This window comes from Petromyzon marinus, chromosome 51, assembly GCF_048934315.1.
Source record: "Petromyzon marinus isolate PM22_M1 ecotype Great Lakes invasive population chromosome 51, UKy_Petmar_22M1.pri1.0, whole genome shotgun sequence".
In the NCBI taxonomy this organism is placed as follows: Eukaryota; Metazoa; Chordata; class Hyperoartia; order Petromyzontiformes; family Petromyzontidae; genus Petromyzon; species Petromyzon marinus.
This window is the reverse complement of record NC_133717.1, coordinates 14002656-14020504: the sequence shown is the minus strand read 5'-3', so window position 1 is coordinate 14020504 and position 17849 is coordinate 14002656. Positions and strand designations below refer to the sequence as shown.

Sequence of the window (17849 nt, the reverse complement as noted above, 5' to 3'; positions counted from 1 at the left end):
AATCACTCATGTACGTACACACAGCAACCACTCACACAGCAATCACTCACGTATGTACACATAATAATCACTTACGCACGCACGTACACATACACGCAGCAATCAATCGTGCACGTACACACAGAAACCACTCGCACAGCAATCACTCACGCACGCACACACACACAGCAACACCGCGCCGACCACACGTGCACAGCCACTCATCCTGCCTTGCGACTCCCTCCTCCTCCTCTTGTACCTCTTCCTCTACTAGGTGGTGCATCGAGACCTGAAGCCGAGCAACATCCTGTACGTGGACGAGTCGGGGAACCCGGAGTCGCTGAGGATCTGCGACTTTGGCTTCGCCAAGCAGCTGCGCGCCGAGAACGGGCTGCTCATGACGCCGTGCTACACGGCGAACTTCGTGGCGCCTGAGGTAAGAGAGCGCGTAGCCGGCTGATGTTTCACTCATGGCTTCCACTCGAGGATTGGCATGTGTGGCTGCATTGTCTGGGCAAGCACGGAGCCCTTACCGTTCCAATGCCCTGCTGCTGTGGTCTCAACCAGGAGGGCCCCCCCTCCAGCGGCAGCTGTCTTAACGCAAGCATTGGCCTGCAACTGAGCGTTAGCCAGTCAGGGCAACTGTTGCTATGTCTCCCAATTTGAGAGTAATTTTTCCAATTCTGAACCGCGATGCCCATGCCCTATTCTTCAAATGCACGTGTGTGTGTGAGGCCATGTTGTGTGTGTGAGGCCATGTTGTGTGTGTGATGCCATGTTGTGTGTATGAGGCCACGTTGTGTGTATGAGGCCATGTTGTGTGTATGAGGCCACGTTGTGTGTATGATGCCATGTTGTGTGTGTGAGGCCATGTTGTGTGTGTGAGGCCATGTTGTGTGTATGAGGCCACGTTGTGTGTATGAGGCCATGTTGTGTGTATGAGGCCACGTTGTGTGTATGATGCCATGTTGTGTGTGTGAGGCCATGTTGTGTGTATGAGGCCACGTTGTGTGTGAGGCCACGTTGTGTGTATGAGGCCATGTTGTGTGTATGAGGCCATGTTGTGTGTGTGAGGCCATGTGTGTGTGTGAGGCCATGTTGTGTGTGTATGAGGCCATGTTGTGTGTATGAGGCCATGTTGTGTGTATGAGGCCATGTTGTGTGTATGAGGCCACGTTGTGTGTGTGATGCCATGTTGTGTGTGTGATGCCATGTTGTGTGTGTGAGGCCATGTTGTGTGTATGAGGCCATGTTGTGTGTATGAGGCCATGTTGTGTGTATGAGGCCATGTTGTGTGTATACACATTGTGTGTATGAGGCCACGTTGTGTGTGTGATGCCATGTTGTGTGTGTGATGCCATGTTGTGTGTATGAGGCCATGTTGTGTGTGTGAGGCCACGTTGTGTGTGTGATGCCATGTTGTGTGTGTGATGCCATGTTGTGTGTGTGATGCCATGTTGTGTGTATGAGGCCATGTTGTGTGTATGAGGCCATGTTGTGTGTGTGAGGCCATGTTGTGTGTGTGATGCCATGTTGTGTGTATGAGGCCATGTTGTGTGTGTGAGGCCATGTTGTGTGTGTGATGCCATGTTGTGTGTGTGATGCCATGTTGTGTGTGAGGCCATGTTGTGTGTGTGATGCCATGTTGTGTGTGTGATGCCATGTTGTGTGTGTGAGGCCATGTTGTGTATGAGGCCACGTTGTGTGTGTGAGGCCACGTTGTGTGTATGAGGCCACGTTGTGTGTGTGAGGCCATGTTGTGTGTATGAGGCCATGTTGTGTGTATGAGGCCATGTGTGTGTATGAGGCCATGTGTGTGTATGAGGCCACGTTGTGTGTATGAGGCCACGTTGTGTGTATGAGGCCATGTTGTGTGTGTATGAGGCCACGTTGTGTGTATGAGGCCATGTTGTGTGTGTGAGGCCATGTTGTGTGTATGAGGCCATGTGTGTGTATGAGGCCATGTGTGTGTGTGAGGCCATGTTGTGTGTATGAGGCCACGTTGTGTGTATGAGGCCACGTTGTGTGTATGAGGCCATGTTGTGTGTGTATGAGGCCACGTTGTGTGTGTGATGCCACGTTGTGTGTGTGATGCCATGTTGTGTGTATGAGGCCATGTTGTGTGTGTGAGGCCATGTTGTGTGTATGAGGCCATGTTGTGTGTATGAGGCCACGTTGTGTGTATGAGGCCACGTTGTGTGTATGAGGCCATGTTGTGTGTGTGAGGCCATGTTGTGTGTATGAGGCCATGTTGTGTATGAGGCCATGTTGTGTGTGTATGAGGCCATGTTGTGTGTGTGAGGCCATGTTGTGTGTGTATGAGGCCATGTTGTGTGTATGAGGCCATGTTGTGTGTGTATGAGGCCATGTTGTGTGTGTATGAGGCCATGTTGTGTGTGTGAGGCCATGTTGTGTGTGTATGAGGCCATGTTGTGTGTATGAGGCCATGTTGTGTGTGTATGAGGCCATGTTGTGTGTGTGAGGCCACGTTGTGTGTGTGAGGCCATGTTGTGTGTATGAGGCCATGTTGTGTGTATGAGGCCATGTGTGTGTATGAGGCCATGTGTGTGTATGAGGCCACGTTGTGTGTATGAGGCCACGTTGTGTGTATGAGGCCATGTTGTGTGTGTATGAGGCCACGTTGTGTGTATGAGGCCATGTTGTGTGTGTGAGGCCATGTGTGTGTGTATGAGGCCATGTGTGTGTGTGAGGCCATGTTGTGTGTATGAGGCCATGTTGTGTGTATGCGGCCATGTTGTGTGTGTGATGCCATGTTGTGTGTATGAGGCCATGTGTGTGTATGAGGCCATGTGTGTGTATGAGGCCACCTTGTGTGTATGAGGCCATGTTGTGTGTATGAGGCCATGTTGTGTGTATGAGGCCACGTTGTGTGTGTGAGGCCATGTTGTGTGTGTATGAGGCCATGTTGTGTGTGTGAGGCCATGTTGTGTGTGAGGCCATGTTGTGTGTATGAGGCCACGTTGTGTGTATGAGGCCACGTTGTGTGTGTGAGGCCATGTTGTGTGTGTATGAGGCCACGTTGTGTGTGTGATGCCATGTTGTGTGTGTGAGGCCATGTTGTGTGTGTGATGCCATGTTGTGTGTATGAGGCCATGTTGTGTGTATGAGGCCATGTTGTGTGTGTGAGGCCATGTTGTGTGTATGAGGCCACGTTGTGTGTATGAGGCCATGTTGTGTGTGAGGCCATGTTGTGTGTGTGAGGCCATGTTGTGTGTATGAGGCCATGTTGTGTGTGTATGAGGCCACGTTGTGTGTGTATGAGGCCACGTTGTGTGTATGAGGCCATGTTGTGTGTATGAGGCCATGTTGTGTGTGTGAGGCCATGTTGTGTGTGTGAGGCCATGTTGTGTGTATGAGGCCATGTGTGTGTATGAGGCCATGTTGTGTGTGTGATGCCATGTTGTGTGTATGAGGCCACGTTGTGTGTGTGAGGCCATGTTGTGTGTGTGAGGCCACGTTGTGTGTGTGATGCCATGTTGTGTGTATGAGGCCATGTTGTGTGTGTGATGCCATGTTGTGTGTATGAGGCCATGTTGTGTGTATGAGGCCATGTTGTGTGTGTGATGCCATGTTGTGTGTGTGATGCCATGTTGTGTGTATGAGGCCATGTTGTGTGTGTGAGGCCATGTTGTGTGTATGAGGCCATGTTGTGTGTGTGAGGCCACGTTGTGTGTGTGATGCCATGTTGTGTGTATGAGGCCATGTTGTGTGTGTGAGGCCATGTGTGTGTATGAGGCCACGTTGTGTGTGTGATGCCATGTTGTGTGTATGAGGCCACGTTGTGTGTATGAGGCCACGTTGTGTGTGTGAGGCCACGTTGTGTGTGAGGCCCCGTTGTGTGTGTGAGGCCATGTTGTGTATGAGGCCACGTTGTGTGTATGAGGCCATGTTGTGTGTGTGAGGCCATGTTGTGTGTATGAGGCCATGTTGTGTGTATGAGGCCATGGGGAGCGGTGGTATAGCGCTTAGCGCGCTGCACTACGAACCTAGCGACACAAGTTCGATTCCCGCTCACGGCCAACACCAGTGACGATTAATTATCTGAGCTGGTCCTGGGCCTCCCCTAGGTCGACTCAGCCTCAAATGAGTACCTGGTGTGGTGTGTAAACATCGCCACTGGAGAGACGAAGGCGGTCGGCCGTGGTGCTGGCCAACCACCCCCTCGTGTGCCGTGCCGGCCTTCATAGGTGCTCGCTAACAGCACTTGCCCCAACAGTCTGTTAAGGCTATACGGGGGATCTTTGTCTTTGTATGGAACTAAGGTGGAGAGAGCGGTGGTTCTCGTGCAACAAACCCAGTGGGCCGAGTTCATTTCGCAGCCATGGCTAACATCAGTGGTGTGCAGAATTTTTACTGATCTGGTCCTGGGCCTCCCTTAGGTCAACTCAACCTTAAAAGAGTACCTGGTGCAGTGTAAGGACAATTGGCATTCCTGAGACAAAGGTGGCTGGGCTTAGTTCTGCCCACACCACCCCCGTGTTGCCATGCTGACCTTAATAGCTGCTTACTGACAGTACTTGCCCCTGCTGTCTATATGGATACATTGATTTTACGACTTTGTTTGCACGCGTGGGTATTTTGTCTGTGTAGGTTCTCAAGAGGCAGGGCTACGACGCAGCGTGCGACATATGGAGCCTGGGAGTTCTGCTTTACACCATGCTGGCTGGGTACGCTCGCACCTCGCACTGCATAACCGCAGTGGCTTCAGCCGTCAACGATGACTGCAACCAACTTAAGTGAGGGAGCAACTTGGGCGGCGTGGCCAGGATCCGCAGATGGAGCGATAATTATCGCTCTATCTGCGGATGCTGGCCGCTGTTATAACAGGCAGCAGCCAGTCAATGAGCTGGCACCAACAGTCGCCCAAGCTCTGCAATTCTGTATACATTAAAGGTGTTCAGCCAAATAATGTGCGTTCACACACATGGGCGTTCTTCCCACTAACACAACTGCATGGTGATAGCACCATGCAGTTGTGTTAGTGGGAAGAAGAAAACTCTTTTCCACTATCTTGAATAATTACAGCCACTTTGTCAATTCCACTGCTGGATGAGGGCCCCACAGTGGCAGTTATTTGACCATACTTCACCACACTGGTCAAGTGCACGTTGATGAAGGCGGGGCAGGGGAGGAAGCGTAGCGGTGGGAGACTATAAAGGACAGTAGTAGAACCCTGTGACACCCAGCTTGTGCATGGTGGTCATCCATCCACGCAGTGTCCAGGCTCACTCCTGCTTAGCTTCTGAGATCAGACTGGACACTCTCTCAGCGATTCTTCTCAATCACAATCATCACAATCTTCATTTAGACTGCAGGAGGCATCCGGCGAGCTACAAAGCTCTTTTTCACAGACGTCCAGTTGGGGCAGGTCTCAAAGTTACTACATTACCAAACACGAATAACGTATATAAGTACAAATTTCTGAAGTATGTCGACGACAATAATATAAAACATTGCTGCAATGAAGTTGTTCTATTCAAAAGTTGCTTCTGTGAACTTTAAATGGAATCGCTCTACTTTTTTTTACGAGCATCACCCATCATTTATTTGTTTATTGACAAATGTACCGAGTTTATTTTTCGAATTGCCCTCCTCTGCATTTGCAACCCCCCCCCCTCCTGGCGGGTGCCAGGCACACGCCCTTCGCCAACGGGCCCGACGACACGCCGGGCGTGATCCTGACACGCATCGGCAGCGGACGCTTCCTCTTGTCCGGCGGCAACTGGGACACGGTGTCCGAGGCCGCCAAGGTAGCAGACGCACGCGATTGTTGGCGCAGGAAAGCTGTGGGGATTCTCCCGGCTCCTTCGGGAAGGGGTCCTGGGCCGTCGGTCCACACCGCGCGCGTGCCTGACCATTGTTCAACGCGTCCGACTTGGACGCGCGTTTTGCGTGGCGCGCACTCGTGCAGGACCTGGTGAAGAAGATGCTGCACGTGGACCCGCACCAGCGCTTCACGGCCGCCCAGGTGCTGCGCCACCCGTGGATCGCGCTGCGCGACACGCTGCCCCAGTGCCAGCTGACCCGGCAGGACGCGGCGCTTGTCAAGGTAGGAGGCAAAGACAAAGATCCCCCGTGTAGCCTGAACAGACTGTTGGGACAAGTGCTGTTAGCGAGCAGCTATGAAGGCCGGCACGGCATACGAGGGGGTGTGTGGCCAACACCGCGCCCGACCGCCTTTGTCTCCCCAGTGGCGATGTTTACTAGACACCGCACGAGGTACTCATTTGAGTCCGAATCGACATAAGGGAGTCCCTGGACCGGTTCAGACAATTGTCACTGGTGTTGGTGGCCGTGAGAGGGAATCGGGTCTCGTACGCGCAGTGTACACACACGGAACAAACCCACTTTATAAAATCACACCACAGTCGGCCACACACATTCACAAACGCTCCCTCTTCCACCCGCCCCCTCGCCCCTCCCACAGGGCGCTATGGCCGCTACCTACTCAGCCCTGCACCACACGCTGGCCCAGCCGGCGCTGGAGCCAGTGGGCTCCTCCACCCTCGCCCAGCGCCGCGGCATCAAGAAGATCTCGTCGACGGCGCTGTGAGGCGGCGGCGGCACCACCGCCTCCTCCCTGCCCCCCTCCCCTCTCCCACGCGCCACTTTCTCCTCCTCCGTCGCCGCACCGCAGAGCGCAAGCCCCCCTCCCCCTCCTCCCCGGGCATCGTCTCTGCGGGGACGCGGGCGTGGAGAGCGCCGGCCTCCCAGCTCGACGTGGGGGGGGGGGGGGGGGTGGGGGGCGGGTGCGGAGCGTCGGCGTTGCCCGGTCGGCGTGGTTTCGTTGAAACCGGCGAGAACGGCACGCCGCGCCGTGCCACACGCGCGGCGGTGGCGGCGGGCAGGGAGACGCCCCGGGCGGTCGCGGAGATCGCGGCAGCGCCACCTGGGCGGGCGCAGAGAGAGCGGCGCGGCTCACGGCCCGCACCCAGACTCCTCATCGCGCTCGGCGTTGCCGGTTGGACCTGGCCACCGTTAACGTTCCCCCGCGGCGGTTGCGGGGGGACGCGCGGACAGGTCGAGCGCGGTGCCGGCGCCGCCCCGCTGGGACGCGAACGTCTCCGGCAGCCGCGTCACGAAACGAGCGGGAGCGGGCGCGGCGTGGGAGAGGGCGAGCAGCGGGCGCGGCGTGGGAGAGGGCGTGGAGCGGGCGCGGAACGAGCTGGGCGCGTGGTCGAGAGCCGAGGCGGAGCCACGCGCATTGCGTTCTCGTGCAGCCCGCACCGGTACGGAAACGTCGGTGGCGGTGATGCCGCGCGACGGACCGGCACACGCGCGCCGTCCGGTCGAGTGCACGCGGGCCGAGCGCCACCGCCCCGTTGAGACGGAACCGACCGCCCAACGTACAACTTTCCCTTTTTCCGCTACGATCCCGATGGAGGCCACCCCCCCCCCCCCCCCATGCCCCGGCTCTCGCGAAGCGTTGCGGAACGTAAATTAGGAACGGTCGCAACCCGCCGTGCTGCATCCTCTCTTCCAAAAGCACCACCCATAGCTCACATCCCGCCTTCCTCTGCTGATTCGCGAACGATTTAAAAAACGAGCGAATGTTTACGCACGACGCAGCAAAGTCTTTTCCTTTTTTTTTTACAAGCGCCTTCAATTCTCACCTGGGACTTGACCACCCCACATGGGCTAAATGTTTAATCTGTTGAATTATCATTAATTGTTCGTATTTGTATTAAAAATATTACAAAGCTTTATTTAATGAGACAGGGGGTGGGGGGGGTTGTTTGTATGACGTAGTCTTGGTGGGGGGGGGGGTGGGAGGCGGTGATGGGGTGGGGGATACGATTTCAGGTTGACTAAAAACACCGCCAAAGTGACCCTGGTCTAAATCGCCAACTCGGTTTAAAGTGCTGCCCATAAGGGGACGTGGGGGGGGGGGCTATGCTGGGTTTAAATTGAGTGTTTTTGTACAAATTCAGGAGAAATGTGCTTCCCCAATTTTCTATAGAAGTCGGACACAGGACAGTTTTGAGTGTGCGTGCTTTTGCCGTTTCCATTGCCTGTTGTGCGTGCGTGCGTCTGTGTGTGTGTGTATATATGCGGTGAATGCTAACGCACATCTGAGTGCCAGATATATAATTGATGCAAATTGATTAAAAACTGCGGTTCAAAAAATTAAGGATTTGGGAAAACTAGGATGCTCAGGATTTACCAGGATTCATGGAAGTGCCTCAGGCTCAGAGCCAAGTTAAGGCACCCTTCCCAGATGAAGGACCTGAACATATATCTCTAGATCAGTGGTTCTTAGCCTAGGATGCACACACTCCCTGGGGGTGCGAGACGTGGCCAGAGTTTTTTTGAAGGTAAATCATCGGAAACACAAATTAAGCACGGGCACGTAAGTACAACTACTTTTTTTCATCAAACCTCTATTTATTAACATTGTACATTTTTTTTACGATTGAGAACCTTAGGGGGGGTTGCAAGGCTGCGGTAAAGGTTCAGAACCACTTCTCGAGATCAACTCAAGCCTCCCGTAAATCACGTGGCCTCTGTGGCCATCCCCACCTCAGAATCCCCTCCTCCGACAACCCCCCGTGTGAAAACATACGCTGCTCCACTCTCTCTCTCTAACTCTCATCCCAGACATCTTGAACCCTGCCCTCTATGGTCGTCCTGGGGACTTTTGTCCTAGCAGCTCCTCACATCCCCGTTTCCCGGTCATCCTCTTCTCTCCGTCCCCCTACCGTTCCCTTCTTCGGCCATGCATTAACACCTTTGACCCCACTCCCCTTCCCGTGGTGTTGCCACGGATGCATCATTTTTATTTCGGATAAAAATAACGAGTCCCATTGTAACGGGAGGTTGCTTTTTTGTGGAGTTCCCAAATAAATACCACTGCTGACAAAGATGGCAATCGACGGAGACCCTTAACAGGAAGTTTCTGTAAACACACAGATGGATTTTGTTCAGTATACGTCTCCATCTGTTGCCACATACACCAGGTGTAGTCCACTAGCCCACGCCAGATATTTCACTTGCGGGGTACCACTTAGGGTGGCATAACTTCAGTGGTTTCAGTTTCTTTTTGTGGGCCAATAACATTGAATAGCATGCCAACAGTTTCAAATGAGTGGGCTACGAAATGATTCACTCTTATTAGCCGCATAAATGCATCGCTACCGCTCACGTTTGGCCAACTTAAGCGGTACAGACTTTTACTCCGGCCCATGGACTAGCAGGGGATAGCAGCCACTCCCTTCAGCCCGTATGACCAGCGTGGTGAAGTACAGTCAAATGAATCCCAGACATTTGCACTCCCACCCTATTCTGGCCCACCAATGTAGCCCCGCAGCCTATAACACCTGTTGGGAATTGAGGTCACACATCCAAACACTGTCCTGGCTCAACTCTTCTCAGCTTCGAGGTCTGACGGTGATTGTCGTAGGCCCGTAAGAATACATACGTAGTATATATTAACGTCCACATGTGTGTGTTCATGTGTGTGTGTGCACATTTACGAATACACGTGTACATATATGCACGTGCGTTCGTATATTCTAGATCTGTGTCCGCTGTACGTGCGTGTGTGTATGTCCGGATACTCTATACCTTAAGACAGTTCAGTAAAGCTTACCACTATTTTTTTTTACCATATTACAAAATAAATTAACGTTCATAAAATACATTCGAAGCCATATTCCTGTTAAGTCATGACATCTGCAACGGCCATAATGTAGTTCGCTTGATCCCCAGTGTCAATCAAGTCTGGGAAGTCCGTTTCGCTTCGTATTTTAGAGTTCATCATCCGCGATTAGGAAAGTCAATGTCACAATTGCCACATTTGTTCGAGACGGTTTGTTGAACGCCGACGGCTGCAATTGGGAGCGTCTGATCGCGTTAAATGCGGAGGGGGGGAGGGCATTAAAGCGTCGTAGCTTTAAATAATTGTATAAGTCTAGTTTAGGACTATTTTTAGGCGTTCACATTGCATCGGTCAACTGTTGCCGTGGCCTCCGTAGTAAGTCACTGCACGTCGTCAAGAATACGTTGAGCTGGCGACGCTGGTCGCGGCTGAAGCCGGCGGGAGACGTTCGCGCTCCCGAATTGCTGAGCCGCGTGCGCATATCGCCTGCCAGCGCCGGTGGCGTTCGCCACGTTGGCGACGTTCGTTTCGTCACGCGGCAGCTTCGTTCATTGGCCGTTGCCGGGTGGTGGAGGGCACACGGCACGGGTTTTTTTTTTACCCTACGCGGCAAACCCGACCCAAAACCATTTGCGAATCAAAATAATCGGTCACGAAAGCCTGAGTGTTGAAAATGCTTTAACTCGACCTTATTCTTTGTTTCATTTGTCACTTTTCAATCATTCCTGTCTCTTGTCGAAAATGCCCAGCATCTCGTGGTTTTAACGACCAGGCAGTTTGAAGCATGCAACAATTTTGACGGTGATGCCGGCATGCACGCGCGTGACCTACGACCTCTGCTTTTAACTTGCGTCACGGGGGAGGTGGGGGTCGTTTCACGTCCACTGGCGATGCAGACGGCCGCGGATTTTACGGTCCACAATGCACCTCGCGGTATTAACGAGGGCGGCCGCTGGCCTCGGAACCTCGGCAAAGCTTCTCGCTCCATTAGCCGAGATGGCGGAAGCGTTCCGCCCGACAGCATCCACAAGAGTCAGAATCAAGTCGATTGTCGGCACTCCCGAGCCCCGCATGGCACCGTGCGTACCGCAAGAAGAGCTCGGAGTGCCGAGCGTGCAGGCGCGTGTCTGGGGGAGAGGCGTTGTGACGTGGCTGGCGCCTCTAATGCCGGGGGTGCTCGGCTCGGGGCATTCTCACGACGTGGATGTCCAGCATGACAACACATCGGTCGAGACCCCCCTCCCAAAAAGTTGCACACCTCCTGGTTCTGACATCGCTCCTCGAAGACGCTGGCGGGACCGTCAACGGCACCAGAACATCGACAGGCCAAGGAGCACATCTCTATGAACGGAAAATGTAAAGACACGAGCCACAATGGCGCGACCGTGGCCATACGGTGAACCCACTGTGGTCGTGTGCACTCCTTTAACGCGGGAGGAGGCGGTACGGCGGAACGACACGAACGCGCCCTCTGTGCTGAAGCCCTCTCGTGGACAGCAGCAGCAGCAGACCCCGACGTTGGCTTTAGCTCCTGAACATAATTCAAAGCGGAGCGTTTTCTGGGTTATTCGTACGACAAATACTCTGTGCAGGGAACTCGAAAAAATTCAGAAAACTAAATCGGGGTTTTTTTTTTACAATCATCTCTTTACTTTGGACGAGGGCTCCACCATTCCACTGCAAGCGGAGGAGGAAAGCCCCCACCAGCCACACCTGGGGTCCAGCCGATGCCATCCAGGAATCCAACCAATGCTGTCCTTTTCAAACGGACACTTGCAAAGTACTGCTGTATTATAATGCATCCCGTCTCAGACTAATGAAGACATATATGCAAACGTCTCAACACCTGTGTGTGTGTGTGTGTATTCGGTGGGCTGTGTAGGGTGATTAGGCTTTAAAGAGTGACATAGCTCCCCCCGGTTGTGGCATTCGCAGCACGTACACACGCGGCTGAATGCGTCCATAGATGAATGCACTAAGGGTCGCCGTGAAGACCTGTGGCAGCATTGTGTGTGTTGCCTAGGTTGTCAATACAACACGTATACACGTACCTTTATGCAGTACTGTATACGCTCTATACGTGTGTGTACAATAAATTAGAATAATTCACAGCCCTTTTGTCAATCCACTGCTGAATGAAAGGGAGGTGGAGGGGGTTGGTGAGGCAGTTGCGTTTCGCTATACTTCACCACACTGGTCCATGCGTGTTGTGGAGGAGGCACAGCCCAGGGACTCTTGCCACTGATGGTGGCCGTGGGCGGGAATCGAATTCACGTCGTCGCCGGGTTCTTGGCGCACTGTGCTAATGCGACGGGTCTGCGTGAGCGCGCGTTGTGTACATACTCTGTATATGTATATACTTGCACATGTTCGTGTGTACAGATAAAACTGTCTGTCTGTGGTGCGTGTGCGCGCATCCCCGAGTATTGTGTTAATTGTTAAATCGTAGCCCACTCATTTCAAGTCCAGCGTTTCAGTTTTTTAAAATGTATCACTTGGCTTACACCGTCGCCTTCCTTGTGTCTTCTATGTATGGGCAGAATTAAGATGTTCTTATTTTTAAACTAAACTTTTATTGTGGCCCTAAAATCCTAATCTTGAAAAAAAATCCATTGTTGCCCACACTCAACTCCTACCGTTATTGGCATTCATAGAAACAGGGGAGAAATTGACAAACATTTCTGAAGCTATTTCTAAAATACGCATGCTCGGTCCGATGTGGGGAGTTTGGAGTGCATCTTGCACCGTTGTGGGGGGGGATGCCCCCTCTTGGGCGAGGCAACAGCGAGCCGCTTGTCCCCCGGAAATATGTGAGTCTGCCCCAGGACGTTAAAAGTCCCCGGTTCATCGTCAGTTGCCGACTCAGAATAATATAATGAATCACCCACCACTCGAGGCAATGAATGTACAGAACATGCAGCTCCCCGCCTCCCCTTTGAGATATTAAAAGTCCAAATCCCCCCCCCCCCCTCCTTGAAGCCCGTCTCACAGGCCCGAGTGCAGTTGGACCGCCTACACACTACTCAGTGGCTACGCCGCTGGGTCACGTGGGGATGTTTTTAATGATTTGGGGGGTGTTGGTTTACGCCAAATCGTCTTGCGGTGGCCGCGTGGAAGTTGTTTTGCGAAGGTCTCGCGAACAACTGCGGTGGTTTGCGCCGCGGTTGGCCACCGAGCAGTACGGACGCGGCGGCGGCGGTGGTGGTGGTGGACACCTCCTTTGGACGGGCGGTGCGTCACAGGCCGGACGTTTTGGTCGCCGACAGCACGGGCAGGAGGTGCCGGCGAGCTTCGCCAAATTGTGCCCGTCGCTCGGCGTCCATGACGACGTCCGCCCGTCCTCCTCCCACCTCCTCCTATGCCGGACGGCGCAGGAGGAGGTGGAGGAAGCGCGGTCCTCGTTTGCTGTCAAAAGCGCGCTCGCCCGGGCAGACGGGAAACGTTTCAACGGTCGCACCGAACTGAAGCAGTGGTGGAAATTCCACATTCCCGTGGCGGGTGCGAGTCTCGACAGGCCAATCGGTGTTGACGTCATCGCACGTTGTCCACACGCACGGTCGGCTCCCAGAAGGGTTTATTTTTGTTTGTTGTTGTACATATCGCTTTTGCTCAAATTGCAATTTAACGAAAGGAGAAGCGTCGGGCACGTTGGCGAGTGTGCGTAGGCGCGTGGAGGCCGCCCGAAGGCCGCGTCCAAATACATCGCCACACGCGGCAGACCAAACCAGAGACTCAAAAGATGATGAACGACGTCCGGTGATTAACGACGTCCTGCGGTGCACGCGTACGCCACGTTGTTTTTATTACTCGGTGCGTTGAAGTTGATGGGGGCGTTCCACCTACAAATTAAAAAAGAAAAGAAAAACTGACAATCTCCGCCGATAAAAAATAATAATTTGAAACTGATTTCATCCGAGTGTGTAACGACGGGAGAAAATCGATGGCTGAAATGACGTATTAATTTGTTTTTACTATTTAATGCCTTTTGAATGTGCGTTCGTTGTTGTGGATGGCGACGTGGGTTTTCTTTGGAGTGACGCGGAATTGTGAAGGTGCCTGAGAGATCCGAGTGGCCCAGACGCGTGCCACCACCTGGCCACGACGCCCTCCTCCAGACGCGAGCACTGCGCCGGGGGGCAGGGGGCGAGTGCGCTGAGCGTTCACGCACTCTTGGTCACAGACGTAAGCGCAGAGTGGTGACCAGAACGCGATTTCAAAGGTTGACGGAAAAAAAAAGGTACTGACCAAAATGTAATACTGTATTTATAAAAAAAAACAAATGTCGCATTCATATTTTTTTTCTAGGGTTATTCTATTAAAGTGATGAGGAAATGTTTTTTTTATATTACGCCGTATTATTTTTGGTTCACGGTTAGTATATTTTGGGTTTCGCTCGGCGTTCTATAAATGTCACATCTAACGGTAGCCCTCCACCACCAGACAGCGCCCATCAAAGCTAGTTGTCACGTCATCGCCAAATGTGCCCATGGTTAAGAAGCAGGCCAGATAGACAATTTTTTTTATTTTGCCTCTGCGCTGGAGATGACGCCCAGCATCTTCGGGCGTTCACAACTCGGCTCTCTCAGCCAAAAGAAAACTCATTTCGAATCATCACACGGGGTCGGAAAGCAAAAAGCCTGCGTCTAAAATTAACCGCATTGTTTCGCCACGTAAATCTCACCTTGCGGGTGGGCATGGGGTTGGTTATCCTGATTTATGACGAAAACCGTGGTCAATCCTGATAACAGATTGCGCCTCCTGCCATGGAAACGTGGAATTTCCACCAATGGGGCTTTGCACTCCCCCCCCCCCCGATGCGGATGAGCATAGTCGACGCTCACTTTGTCAGGGATAACTCCTATTTTTAATGTCACGATTACAAGTTTGGTGCCCACGGTTTAAAAATCAATGAAAGTATAATCCTCCCGGAGCGCACGCAGCAGTGGGGCAGAAGTCGCCTCCGTGATGAGACGCCGACGACGACGACGTCGAGAGACGCCGACGACGACGACGTCGAGAGACGCCGACGACGACGACGTCGAGAGACGGCGACGACGACGTCGAGAGACGGCGACGACGACGTCGAGAGACGCCGACGTCGAGAGACGACGACGTCGAGAGACGGCGACGACGACGTCGAGAGACGGCGACGACGACGTCGAGAGACGCCGACGTCGAGAGACGGCGACGACGACGTCGAGAGACGGCGACGACGACGTCGAGAGACGCCGACGACGACGTCGAGAGACGGCGACGACGACGTCGAGAGACGGCGACGACGACGTCGAGAGACGGCGACGACGACGTCGAGAGACGCCGACGACGACGTCGAGAGACGCCGACGACGACGTCGAGAGACGGCGACGACGACTCGCACCCCTTTCCCCAAAGCGATCGGCAACCGAAGAAAAGAGAGCGAGGAAAAAAGGGGCGGCCACTGAAAGCGAAACGTCTAATTTAAACGTGTATCCGCACTTGTGGTTGTTCGTAGTTAGGTTTTTATTTAAGTGTTTTTATTGCACGTTACAAAACGTCGCGTCTTTTTTTTTTAAGAAGACGGGGGGGGGGGGGGGGGGGGAAGCGTGTCCACTCATTCAGCGGCACAATTTCAACAACAACACAAAAAAAGTCTGTACGCTTTCCCGCGTACGGACCCGTATACTGTCGAGCACGGTTGTGTACATTTCTTTAAATGTCTTGAACTTATGGTGAAGCTTTGGGTTAAAGGTTTATTGTAAAGGGTGGCGGGTTTTCAATGTGCCTGTAGTCGCCGCCTGTCGCTCGTTAGCCATCGTCTCTCTCTCTCTGGGCTCACCTTCAATCCTGGCGATGGCATCGAGAATACAACATCTCCCCAAACATCGGTCGTAGCAATTGTCGACGGGAATACCGCGGTGCGTGCGCGCAAGGCCGTGACTTGCAGGGCAGAGAGGTGGGTGGCAGTACCAGCAAGTGGGTTGGTAACCTACCTGTACAAGTAGGTTGGTAACCTACCTGTACAAGTAGGTTGGTAACCTACCTGTACAGAAAAAAAAGCGTGCGTTCGTGTCACGGCACGCGCGCGTGTGTTTTGTCTGGAGTGGGGTCGCGGTTGGCGCGCTGCGCTGAAAAAACCGGCGACCCGAGTTCGGATTCCCGTTCATGGGCCAACACAAGTGACGATTATCTGAACCGGTCTTGTGCATCCCTCCCTGGGCTCACTAGGCCCCAAATGAGTACCTGATTCGGTGTAAACATCAGCACTGGGGAGACAAAGGCGACCGGGCGTGGTGTTTGTCCACCCACCTCTTGTGCTGTGCAGGCCTTCATTAGGTGCTCGCTAACAGCACTTGCCCACAGTCTGTTAAGGATACTCGGGGGATCGTTGTCTTGTGGATAATCCGGTTTCCACCCCACACGAAATTAAAAAAAGTCAAGTCCATGAATTATACAAACTTTCCAAGGCAGGGCCCTCCTGGAAAACGGAGACTCAGCGAGGCTTTCCTGGAAAAAAAATAACGAAGCTCTGCGAAGAACTGTTTAATGACTGCCTTTTTGAATGCAGCGGGAAAATAATTTTGCAAGGTTCACTTAAAACAAAAATTAACTTGTAAAAAATGTCAAAACAGCATCTGACACTCGCATGTCCCTACTGTTAAAACGTTGTACAAAGTCGTCCCGAGCATCTCTGATGAAGGGTTCTTCTGCACGTTGTCCATCACCGCACGCTAAGAAAGACCATCGCTCATAAAAAATGAAAGTAAAAAAATGCAATGTACAGAATGTTATTGTTTTGAAGTGTACATTTTCTTAAAAGACTCAATGGTGTAAGCAAGATTTAATGTTATGCTGCTGCATCAGCAAACGAAAGTGTTTTTTTTCAATTAATATTTTTTCTATTTGGTTATTGTTACAGCTGGCAAAAAATGCAAATAATAAAAAACTGGCCACTACACCACCCCCCCGCAAGTAGATACATCAAGGACAATTATTTTAAGATTCATATGGTAAGACTGAGAGCACACACCTTTTCCATTGACACATCCGAACCGAGCCAACGTGGGGTTCCTCGCAGAACTGGTGGTGTTTTTATTTTCCATTGAGCATTTGCAGAGCAGCCACAACGCATAACCGTGCCATGCTGGCCTCAAGACATCCGAGTCGATTTCTGGCCCAGATGTACGGTGGGAAAGAGTTAAAGGGAAGACCGGCTTTGAGAGGATGTTCAGACTTCTTCTTTCGTGTGGATTGATAACAGCAGATTAAAGATGCCGTTTTTAATTTGTTATCCACTCGGTTCAGGAAACGGTTTTGGGGGATCCGTGTGTCTCGCACAGCTCTGAGAGGTGTTGGCACCTTGTGCTTGCACGGGATGGAGTTTCCCCTCTCGACCGCACGAGGTTTCGCCCCCCTCCCTCCCCTACCTCCAGTTGCTCTGTGAAGCTGTTCACTCACAAGGATTGTTACTCTCTTAGCGTCATTCTAACCGAACCCTCCATGTCGACTTCAACGCATGTTTAATTGCATTGCATGCGCCGCGATAAATTTTCACCTTTTGTTATTTTTCCCCCGTTCAGATTTTTTGCCAGCTGCTAAAGGGATGATGCTCATTGTAGACGTTCTGTGTAATGTAGAGTGCGGGTACGGTCACGCAAAAACAAATGAATCGATGTAATTATTTTGCTCGACCAAAATCGCTTTAGTGTAAAGATTTTAAAAAACGACTTTACGAGATGTGATATTTTTATACACCTGCAAATCTTTATACTTGGACACTGCGGCATGGCTTCTGAATAAAGGCAAAGTACATTTCACCCAACATCTACCATCTCTCTCTCTCTCTCTGTGCATAACGCCGATTCTGCTGTCGCCTTACGAGACTCGGAGGGGCACCCATTGGGGGCCGGAACGGCACACGAGGAAATTGGGTGTCGAGAACCACGTTCAGGCTCCTTTGTCTCCCCCAGTGGCGATGTTTACACAACGTATCGACCTCGGGGGGGGCAAAACCGTTTCAGACAATCATCACTGGCGTTAGCAAGCCGTGAGCGGGAATCGAACTAGCAACAAGCATTCGCTGGAGGTTCGTGTTGCACAGCGCGCTAACCACTTGCGCCACGGCTCCCTCATACGTAGCCCCCGCATGTCCCCATGGCCCCCTCGACACAAAGATGCAGCGGCCAGTCGGATGGTTGCCACCCCTCTCCACCCGGTACGCTGTGTTGTGTGCACGCGTTACCCACACGTCCAGAGCAGCCACGGGTTCAGCTCG

At 52.6% G+C, this 17849-nt stretch overlaps 1 protein-coding gene across 4 annotated transcripts in view; it reads left to right on the top strand.

The window, feature by feature from the left end:
- The window catches only part of LOC116953403 (ribosomal protein S6 kinase alpha-3), a 70844-nt gene extending 63106 nt beyond the window's left edge, over positions 1-7738 (top strand). For all 4 annotated transcript variants that reach the window (XM_076075003.1, XM_032973577.2, XM_032973576.2 and 1 more), the window contains 5 exons: positions 254-415; positions 4591-4667; positions 5633-5750; positions 5912-6049; positions 6428-7738. In XM_076075003.1, coding sequence (XP_075931118.1) covers positions 254-415; positions 4591-4667; positions 5633-5750; positions 5912-6049; positions 6428-6553 — 621 coding nt within the window. In that variant the 3' untranslated portion in view covers positions 6554-7738. The remainder of the gene's footprint in view (positions 1-253; positions 416-4590; positions 4668-5632; positions 5751-5911; positions 6050-6427) is intronic.
- The last annotated feature ends 10111 nt before the right edge of the window (positions 7739-17849 follow it).